The following is an 11164-nucleotide window of genomic DNA, read 5'->3' as shown; positions in this document are numbered from 1 at the left end:
GAGCTGCCAGAGGAAGTGGTGGAGGCTGGTACAATTGCAACATTTAAGAGGCATTTGGATGGGTATATGAATAGGAAGGGTTTGGACAGATATGGGCCGGGTGCTGGCGGGTGGAATAGATTGGGTTGGGATATCTGGTCAGCGTGGACAAGTTGGACCGAAGGGTCCGTTTCCATCCTGTACATCTCTATGACTCTATGACATCTCTCTGTTAGCTAAAAGCTTGTGTTCTCTCTCTGCTGCCAGAATCACGTGTGAGGCAATCTGTTTTATTGACTTTGCCTTTGCCAAGGGTGTGTTCATGGGATGTAACTATATTGGAACAGTTGCTGTTTAGCAGATAAATAATCTATTGTCCTGTTAGGTTTTCCAATAGCGTTATACCAATTCATCTTCTGTTTGTATTTTAACTGTAGTGTAAGAATAAAGTTTGTTTTGCTTAAAGCTGATTAGTGTGACCAATTGAATCACATCTGGAAAGCAGCACCTTACGTTTACCGTTAAATAAGTTAAAAGTCAGGGTGAAGGCTATCTCCTTGATATATTTGCAGATTGCTTGGTCTGGTCCATAACACTCCTGACTGATGTGAAACTGGGAACATTGTTTGCTACCCTCTGACAGTCCTACACCATGCTGCATGAAATTGGCACTGTTAAGAAAATCTAGCACAATGTCCCTTCACAGATATACATGCCACCTGCCCAGTAACCATGCTTTCAGTAAGTAAAAGGATAACACAGGAAGAAAGAGAAAAGGGCATAGCCTGAGACCAGCATTAGTTTGTACTTTGAAACACTGACTGACCTGTGAGTTCTCAAACAATAATTTAGTTACAAAGAAATGGAAACATACTTCTCCAGATTAGTCTTAATCCACCCAAATATATTAAAGGCTAACATTATGTGGAATTCCCTTACCAAGCTCTTTAAAGTAGTCAATGGTTTCTGCACCCGGACCTTGATATACAATGTCTCCTTTGTTCATCAACGTTATATAATCCAGCAGTTTATAGATAGAATACCGAGGCTGGTGGATTGAGAATATTATGGTCTTCCCTTGTCTGGTCAATCTAAAATTACAAAATCAGTTTCTATCAGTCTCAGTCATTTAATGGTTTGGTTGATTTAGAAGACAAGGACATTGAAAATTAAGAGAAGCGCAACAATGGAACGGAACTATCCAACCCATCGTTTTACATGTCCAAATCCTCATGGTCACATTTCAATGTGATAATAATAAAAACCAGATGGAAGAGGGAAAGGGACTAATGGGATATTGTTGATCCCATCAATATGATCCTTGGATGTGGACATACTAACAAAGGGCAGGAATGGGCCATCCAGCCCCTCAATAAGATCATGGTTTATCTGATTGTAACTTCAAATCCACATTCCCATTAATCCTTGATAATTTCTCAATCCCTTGTTTAACAAGGATCTAAGTATCTCTGCCTGAAAAATACTCCTCCACCTTTTCAGGGTGAAGTTCCAATGACTCACTCTGAGAAGAAACAGATTCACCTCATCTGTTTCAAATGATGACCCCCTGGTTTTTAAATAGTGACGCCCTCTCCAGTAAGAGGAAACATCCTTTCCACATCCACCTGGTCAGGGAATTGCAGGTTGTCGAAATGTAATTGGAAACATCTTTAAGTTCTGATCATTGCTTATGTCCATATTTACTCAGAGTCATTCAGAGCTTATAAAGCAATGCAGTTTTGTTATATCCATCATAGTAAACATAAGCAGTAGTTCCACTTTTAATTCCATTAAGAAACTATAATGTAAGCGTTATTGGACACAATAAAGATGTTTTGGTTACTACAAGCATTTTGAATATTATAACGCAAGAGTTAAAAACTCCAAGAATATGTGATTGCTATCAGATAAAGTTATTAACGTTTTATCATTCTATAAAAGGTCCTTCAAAATACATCCAATAGCCTTCACTCTGGGGAAGAAATTGATTTATTTTCCTGATATCACCGTAAAGTGATTTGGACAAACTTTAAGGCACATGTATAACTCCACAATTAGATTGAAGATGTTACTTTTGGACATTAATTGGTAAATTCAATGTGATGTCAGCAGGAATTCAGGTCCATTGTATTTTATAGGGAGGGCAAAGTGAAATGATTGCCTTTGACTGAAAGTGAATCATAAAAACAAAGAGTGAATAGAATATGTCGAATAGAATGCATTGAAGGGATTTGCAATAATTAAAAATAAAAATCAGTCACTTGATATGTTCAGAGCAGAAAGCAATCCCTACTTCCTATCTGAGAATGGTCCAAGCCAATTTAAACTCACTTTTCACATGCATAAGGGGAGTACAATGCAAAAACATTACAGAATGAATTCCTTCCCTATTTGTTGAAGGTCACATGACGACATACCCATGAAGCAGCTGCATGATGGAACCAGCTGTATTTGCATCGAGGCCTGTGGTTGGCTCATCCAGGAAGAGGAGGGAGGGCGAAGTGATTAACTCCATGCCAATGCTGCATCGTTTCCGCTCTCCTCCGGATATTCCTCGGATGAATTCTGTACCAATCTGGCAAGGCAATGTATTATTAGCTCAAAATACCAAAGATAGACTCAACTCCCATTACCAACACTATTAGCCCTATGATTGATCTTACAATCTGTAACTACCCCGGATGAATCTAAATGTCCTCCCAACTTAATACTGGTAGAAATGATACCTGTACTCCAGTTACCTCAGTGAATGTGGCCTTGATTCTGTTAGCTCAGTCTGTCAACTCAGGCCATGTGTAAAGATGCAGCGAGTTGGTACAGACTTCAACTCTGTGCAAGGTGTATTGCTCACATTCAAGTGAATGCTCTGACCATTCCTCTTAATTTACCTCCATCCTATTTCTAACCCTCAGCCACTACAATTCCCATCCCTCTCTTACTCTTCTGGCAACTTTCCACAGTAACCCAACCCTGTAGACCTGCTTACATTCAACATCAACCAGTGACCTTGAAGTAATCTAATAGTATCGTAAGTACCCATCACTGCAAAAAAAACCAGAAGAGGGAACAGCAAATAACAGCAGCACATAATCAAATGCAGCACCTCTGTAAAACAGGCTTAATGACTGCACTATATTCAAATATAAAGTAATTTGCAGTTAATTCTTAAAACAATGAAACAAAGCAATTGATTCTGTGTTATAAAATGGGATTTAAGCCTCTGTCAGGAGAGCAGATTGATTCTCTGTTGTACAAAAGACCCTCCACATTCACCTTAGTAGAAACAGAGGAATAGTCAGTCTGCGCTGAGCCTGGGAACCGGTGTTGGTCGGACTGACTACTGTTGGTAAGAGTTAGGAAGCAGATTAAAGAATCAATCCATTAACAGAAATAAAACTATCGGGATTGCAATACTAGCCAATGGAAAATGAGTAACTGAAAGGGACCAAATTACAGATTCACCAAAACCAATAACTTGTTCTAGGATTAGTTAAAAAAGTAGAACTCACTCTCAAGTGAAATAACTGTGGTAAGTAGTACTGGTATAATTACAGAAAAGCTGAATAAAGACATAGAGAGAAAGGAATAGAAGGATGCGCAATAAAAGTGAAATACTGCAGACGCTGGAAATCTGAAACAAAAACAGAAAAGAGAAACTCAGCAGATCTGGCAGTGTCCATGAGGAAAGAGTCTGATATGACTCTTCTTCAGACATGGTGATTAGAGTCAAAGTGTGGAGCTGAAATATTGTAGGAAGATGCTGGTGATGATCGTGGATATAGCTCGGGCTGAATATCCGCTACCTACGCGTTCTGCTCCAAATAAAAACTACCTTGGTATTGGCACAGTCTTGTAAGCCAAGTTCACGAATGACTTTGTTCACTTTCTCTTGCTTCTCTTCAAATGTATACTTTCTTCGAGACAGCCGAAGATTGGCTGAAAACTCCAGATTTTCCCTTACAGTCAGCGTTCCCATCAGAATATCATCCTGAGATTGAAGAAAGTTGTCATTTTTAAGATACTCAAAAACTGCATGTCTATTTTTTAAAATCGGAATATCCTCTTAATTTACAAGATTGTCTTGGTTAAATAAGGTCATTCTCAGCTCCCCTGTCCTTTCTGCCATTATTAAAGTATCCAACTGCTCTTTAAATTATTCGAGGGTTTTGCTCCTGAAATCTCCAGGTATCTATTTCTTGAGCACAAACTTCCTGATAGCAGGAAAACCAAAGAACTGCATATATAGAAAATCAGAAACACAAATGGAAATTGGGGAAATGAAGCACAGACTTTGCAGAACACCGACACTCTGTTGACAAAGATTACCCTGAGATTTCTGCCATAGAGATAAACAGCACAGAAACAAACCCTTTGGTCCAACCAGTCCATACCGAACGTAATCTCAAACTAAACTAGTCCCAACTGCCTGCTCCTGGCCCATATCCCTCCAAACCTTTCCTATTCATGTACTTATCCAGATCTCTTTTAAACATTGTAATTGTACCCACATCCATCACTTCTTCAGAAAGTTTATTCCGCACGCAAACCATCCTCTGTGTAAAACATTTTCCCTTAGAAAGGTGCCTCCAGACGTGAAATCCCCCATCCTAGAGAAAAGACAACGACCATTAATTCTATCTATACTCCTCATTATTTTATAAACTTGGGAAAGGTCACCTCTCAACCTCCGATGCTCGAGTGAAAAAAGTCCCAGTCTATCTAGCCTTTCTCTATAACACAAACATTCCATATCCTGCAACATCCTGATAAATCTCTTCTGAACCTCTCCAACTTAATAATATCTGAGTGACCAGACTGGACACAGAATTCCAGAAGAGGTCTCGCCAATGTCTCATACGACTTCAACATGATTTCCCAACTCTTATACTCAAAGGACTAAGCAATGAAGGCAAGTGTGCTAAATGCCTTCTCAGCCATTCTGGCTATATCTTAAACAAACTTCAAGAATTATGCTCCTGAACTCCTAAGTCCCTCTGTTCTACAATACTGCCAAATTACTGCCATTAATTGTATAAGTCCTCCCCCAGTTTGCTATACCAAAATGTAATACATAGAATATAGAACATAGAACAGTACAGCGCAGAACAGGCCCTTCAGCCCACAATGTTGTGCCGACCATTGAGCCTCATGTAAGGTAAACCTAATGTATGAACTCTCAAATTTCTGTGACCATATGCATGTCCAGCAGTCTCTTAAATATCCCAATGACCTTGCTTCCACAACTACTGGTGGCAACGCATTCCATGCTCTCACAACTCTCTGTGTAAAGAACCCGCCTCTGACATCCCCTCTATACTTTCCGCCAAACAGCTTAAAACTATGACCCCTCGTGTTAACAATTTCTGCCCTGGGAAAAAGTCTCTGGCTAGCAACTCTATGCCTCTCATGATCTTGTACACCTCAATTAGATCCCCTCTCTTTGCATTTATCCAGATTGAACTCCATCTGCCACCTTTCAGCTCATTGATCCAATTGGTCAAGATCCCTTTGTAATCTTAGAAAACCTTCTTCACTGTCTCCTATGCCACCAATTTTTCCTGCCATTTCAACACACTATTGTGTTCCCTGGTCAACATCTCTGTGTTGGCCTTAATAAAGTGCCCCAGTGAACCTCAGCGCAAGTTGGAAGAACTGCATCTCAGTTTCTGCTCAGGGACCCTACAGCCTTCAGGACTCAATATCAATTTTAGAGTTTGAGCACCTTCTCCCATGTCCTTACCCCAACCCCCACACAGGGGTTGTCATCACATGGGCTGCTACCACAACCAACCCATTGTCAGCCACTAAACATTCTTCCAGGCTACCCAACTGTTGTTCTCTCTTTCTGGGCTCCACCTCCACCTATCATTTATTCTTCCCCCCAATCCTCCTCCCACCCCAACTTCAGCACCTGCACCAACCTTCTCCCAGCTACAATCAATTCTGAAGAAGGGTCACCAGACCCGAAATGTTAACTCTGCTTTCTCTGATGCTGGCAAAGCTGCTGAATTTTTCCAGCAAAGACCTTTTGTGCTCCTGATAACAGTCCTAATTTATATTGGATTGAGTCTGCTATTCCGTTAAGGCAAATTGGGACCAGGTTTTGTCGAGAAATGAATGATAAGGCTGATGCCACTCAGCATTATTTATGCAGCGATGGTACAACACATTCAGGGAAGGAGAAAGTGAGGATGGCAAATGCTGGAGATCAGAGTCGAGAGTGTGTGGTGCTGGAAAAGCACAGCAGAGAGGCTCATTCCACAGAAGGGCTTATGCCTGAAACATCGATTCTTCTGCTCCTCAGATGCTGACTGACCTGCTGTGCTCTTCCAGCACCACACTCTCAACTCTGATCTCCAATATCTGCAGTCCTAACTTTCTCCTAGTTGATTTCAACCCTACTGCGAAGCCTCTTCCAAGGATGCCTACCTTGAAGAAGTTCTCCTCCACTCTCTACAAGGATCTCAGTGAGTCTCTCTCTTTCACTGCACCCCCTAGGTCATTTCCTCTGCCCCGAAGCCCTTCAGCCATGTCCTGGTTCAGGGAAGGGTAGAGAAGTGATTGAACACAAAAGTCCCAATGATTGCTAGCCCCATGGTTTGTTTCAGAAATCAATATCTTGCCATCACTATCACGATTAAAATGCTATGAACACAGCTGGAACATCATTAATTATTTCATTGTCACTGGGTTAAAATCTTGGAATTCCATCTCCAACAGCACTATGAGTGTTCTTACATCCCACAAAATGCAGCTTTACCACCACCTTCCCAGGGGAAATTAGGGAAGGGTGATAAATCCTGGCCCATTGAATGATGCCCATTCATCCAAGATTTAATAAAAATAAATTTGTTCCATAATGCAATAGATACAAATTAAACTTGAGAAAAAGAAAGATGTAATATCAAACCAAGAACCCTTTTAACAATGAGATCAGTGTTAATTACTGCCAATTAACCTCTCTGACACTGAATAATGTGGGATTGATGATAGTTACTCTCACTTAACTTTGCTAATACTGAAAATTAACAACTAAAAATGCAGAGTCTTTTTTAAAAATGTCATTTCAGGGAATGAGTGCATCACTGGCCAGGCCAGTGTTTATTACTCGGTTCCAATTGCTCTGAAGAAGGTAGTGGACAGCTGCTTCTGGAATCGCTGCAATCTTTGGAGTGTAGGAACATCTACAACGCAGTTAGAATGGGAGTTCCAGGATTTTGACCCATTATTAATGAAGGAACAGTGATATATTTTCAAGTCAGGATGGTATGTGGTTTGGAGAGGAACTTGCAGGGGGTGGTGTTCCCATCTATTTACTGCCTTTGTCCTTCGAGATGGAAGTCGTTGTGAGTTTGGAAGGTGCTGTCTGAGGATCTTTGGTGAATTTCTGATGTGTCTGTTGTAGATAGTGAGCGTCAGCTACTGAGTGTCAGCAGTGGTGGGAGTGGATGCTTGTGAATGTGGTGCCAATTAAACGACTGCTTTGTCCTGGATGGTGTCAAGCTTTTTAAATATTCTTGGAGCTGCACTCATCCAGTCAAGTAGGGAGCAATCTATCACACTCTTGGGCTGAACCTTATAGATGGTGGAAAGGCTTTGGGGAACTAAGAGGTGAGCTACTCACTGCAGGATTCCTAGCCTCAATCCATCAGGTATTAGTTATTGGAGACTTTAAGAATGTTCAAATTAGATAACATTTACAAAGACAGACTCAAACCAGATTCCTATTGGCTTTTCTTGTGCTATCTCAACTCTGAGAGAATTTTCACCAGTACACTGTACAGTCATGAAGTTAAACTTTGTGGCACACTTCATAAAAAATTTCACCTGGACAACATAAGCAGACTGGAGGTGAAAGTTTGAGTTCACGAGTTGGCCATTCAATAGAATTTGACCCGATTTGAGTCCTTTTGCATCCTTCCGGTTTGCCAAAACATCTAGAAGCCTATAAAAAGAAGACACATTCTTTAACTCATTGGGAATGTTCTGCTGGTTTAGAACAATCACAGTGTTTTATGATTCTTTTGCATGACTCACGATGTCTTGCCGCTCCCTGTTGGACCAAGGATAGCGTTCATACCGGGTCTCATCACACCACTGAAAGAAAGGACACACAGTCAGTCCTTATAAAAAGGAGAAACAGGAGTAGACCACTCAGCCATTCAGTAAGATCACTGTTGATTATCCAACTCAACAAAACCGTTCCGAGGAAGGATCACTCGACCCGAAAAGTTAACTCTGATTTCCCTCCACAGATGCTGGCAGACCTGCTGAGCTTTTCCAGCAATTTCTATTTTGTATCCTGTTCCCAATTTTTTTCCATACTTCTGATACCTTTAGTCCTTTCAACTATTCGATGAGATCGTGGCTGACTCCATTTAATCACCTTACTCTATAATCTTAAATATCCTTACCCAGCAAAAATTTTATAAGTTCAGTTCTGGAATTTTCTCTTGAGCTCTCGGTAACTGGCAGAATTTCAGATTTCCATTCTCTTTGTTTGAAGAATTGTTTCCCATAAGCAGTTTTGACTAGCCGAGTTTAAATTTTAAGATTCTGCCCACTTTTTCAGGACTAGACCCACCAGAGCCATTTCAAATCATTAACAGCTCAGTTAGATACCCCCTTAATCTCCTATATCTGAGGGAATGCTAAACCAGTGTACAGAGCCAGTCATTATAATGTAACCCTTCTAACCTCTGTGCCATTCCCTAAGGAGATGACAGATACAGTAAGTGGGTGTAATGCACATGGACTGTTGGAAATTATTTGACAAGGAAAGTCAAGGTTGCAATATGATTAACAGATGTGAAATTCTGGCAAAGTAAGAAAATTAAATTGGAAAGCAATATTCGAAGTTAGGAGTTAAGGGCAGTATCTCAGTGGAAATAAGAGTCACAGTGTTTAGTTCTGGGTCCTTTCCACTATTCAAATACAAATGTAGAGAGAATGGTGTCAACCTGTGCTGTTAACATCAAAAAGAGAGGGAGTATCAGCACCAGAGATGAGGGGCCTGTCTTATGAAGAGAGATTGAATGGGTTAGACCAATATTGTCTGTACAATGAGACGAGATCTAATTCAGGGAAGTAACATGCTGAAGGGGGTTGGCAAAGTAGATGTAGGGAGAATATTTCCTCATGTGGGACAATTTGGAACAAGAGATTATCATTTAAGGATAAGGGATAACTGATTTAAGACAGAAATGAGGAGGAATTACTTCTCTTAAAGGGTCATGAATCTGTGGAATTCACTCCCTCAGAATGCGGTGGTGCTGGATCAGTGAGTAAGGTTAAGGCAGAGATAGAGAGATTTTTAATTAGTAACAGGCTGAAGGATTATGGGAGCAAACAGGAAAGTGGAGATGAAATATCAAGATGAGATCAGCCATGATTGTATTAAATGACGGAGCAGGGTCGAGGGACTGAATGGCCTCCAGTTGCTCCTAGTTCTGATGAACTCTGTCGATGTTCTTTAAAAGTTGTCGAGTGGCAGCAACGAATGAGATAGCACTCGGTGTCCGTCGGTGTGCAGTGTGGTTGTGGCTGTGCAAAGATGTGACAATAGAAATTACACCAGGAAAAGCGTCTAGTGCTGTGATGTGGAGGAGCAGAAAGGGGACTTGAGTTCAGGTTCTGGAGACGTTAAAGGTGGTTAAAATCTTTTTAAAAAACTCTTGGAGTTCTAATCTTTCGTTCGCAGGAGATATGCAATATAAACTAATGACATAAATGCTGGCCCTCTGTAAAACCTTGTTAAGATCTCAGTTGGGAGACTGTGTGCAGTGTTAGACCACACTGAATGGGAGACGTGGTGGAGAGGATGAAGCAAGATCACTGGCAGCTGGTAAGATATCCCAGTGTTACAAAAAGAAATGTTTAGAACTCTGAATGGATGGGGACTGGGAAGGTAGAAGCAGGCTGTTTCCAGCAAGTAAGAGGTCAGGAATGAGGGGATGTGGCAACAGGAATAGGCCATTCAGCCCCTGAAGCCTGTCCCACCATTCAATTAGATCATGGCTGATCTGTGGCATTCCTGCATATACCAGGAATTTGTCCCATATCCCTTGGTTTAACAAACATTAATCTATCTCAGATTTAAAAATAACACCACTCAGTATCAACTGCCATTTGTGAAAGTGGATTCCATACCGCTACCACCCTTTGTGTGCAGAAATGCTTTCTAACGGTCCGGCCCTAATTCTCAGACGATGGCCCCTAGTTTCAAAATCACCAACCAGTGGAAATAGTTTCCCTTTATCTACTCTGTCTTCTCCCCTGATCGTCTTGGTGACTTTGACTGGATCGCCTCTTAACCTTCTAAATTTTAAAGAAAACAGGTCTAATTTGTATAATCTCTCTTCATAACTTAACCCTTGAAGTTCAGGTGTTATTCTGCATTGTACTCCTTCCAGGACTGACAAATTAAAGTGAGGAAAGCATTTGTCATAGATCTCAAATGGAAAACAGCAAAAACCCCATCACACAGGAAGTGATAGACTAGAATTCAAACTCTTGGGATAGTTTCTGAAACAGAAACTGTGTCAACACAGGATTGTTTGCTCACGTATTTTTCACAAGTTAAACCAAAGATAAATAGTCAACTACCATGAAAGGAGGAAACAGAGACTAGAGGTAGAACAATTGACTTTTGAGAAGGACCGACTTGGATGAGTAACGGTTAATTCCAATGGAAATAATACTTGGAGACTTGTGTACAAATACTGACATCGTTCCCTCGCCCTGGGTTCAGTTTTAATGTTCATGAAGCAAGGAGCCAGAGCTGATGGCCTTACCTGACACCGCACAGGATTTCTCTTCCTTCTCCCCGGATGCAGAATGCCCTTTTTGTATTCACCACATATCGGATGTTATTAAAAGACAGCACTGGGCCAGGAGAGTGCAAATTGGAGCTTTTTGAATTTCTGCCCTGCATGATGTTTCCGTTTAGAGATCTGTTCTATCTTTTACAATCAAACTGAGCAAAGGTGAAATTCTTATCTTGTGTTGCAGAGTTAAACATGTGATAATAGTTTACAAGCTTCATTACTGGTAAAGAGGTAAACAATTGCTGCCGAAATCTTTCTAATAGACAGTAGGTTTGTAATTGCAGCAAACAATAGTTATGCGAAAAGCATTTATTTCCAAAATGTTTTCATTCCTTGTCATTGCTTGACACAATGGCTCA

General features: G+C 40.8%; 1 protein-coding gene across 1 annotated transcript in view; it reads right to left on the bottom strand.

Moving 5' to 3' along the window:
• Positions 1-10855, bottom strand: part of LOC122541945 (broad substrate specificity ATP-binding cassette transporter ABCG2-like) — a 27147-nt gene extending 16292 nt beyond the window's left edge. Inside the window, exons 1-6 of the mRNA XM_043679232.1 lie at positions 10773-10855; positions 8017-8076; positions 7807-7924; positions 3812-3967; positions 2397-2554; positions 919-1070 (exon numbers count right to left, since the gene is read on the bottom strand). Coding sequence (XP_043535167.1) covers positions 919-1070; positions 2397-2554; positions 3812-3967; positions 7807-7924; positions 8017-8069 — 637 coding nt within the window. The 5' untranslated portion in view covers positions 8070-8076; positions 10773-10855. The remainder of the gene's footprint in view (positions 1-918; positions 1071-2396; positions 2555-3811; positions 3968-7806; positions 7925-8016; positions 8077-10772) is intronic.
• Positions 10856-11164: the final 309 nt, after the last annotated feature.

Source organism: Chiloscyllium plagiosum, chromosome 38 (genome assembly GCF_004010195.1).
Source record: "Chiloscyllium plagiosum isolate BGI_BamShark_2017 chromosome 38, ASM401019v2, whole genome shotgun sequence".
Taxonomy (NCBI): domain Eukaryota; kingdom Metazoa; phylum Chordata; class Chondrichthyes; order Orectolobiformes; family Hemiscylliidae; genus Chiloscyllium; species Chiloscyllium plagiosum.
Note: the sequence above shows the minus strand (reverse complement) of the source record. Positions and strands in the feature narration are given on the sequence as shown.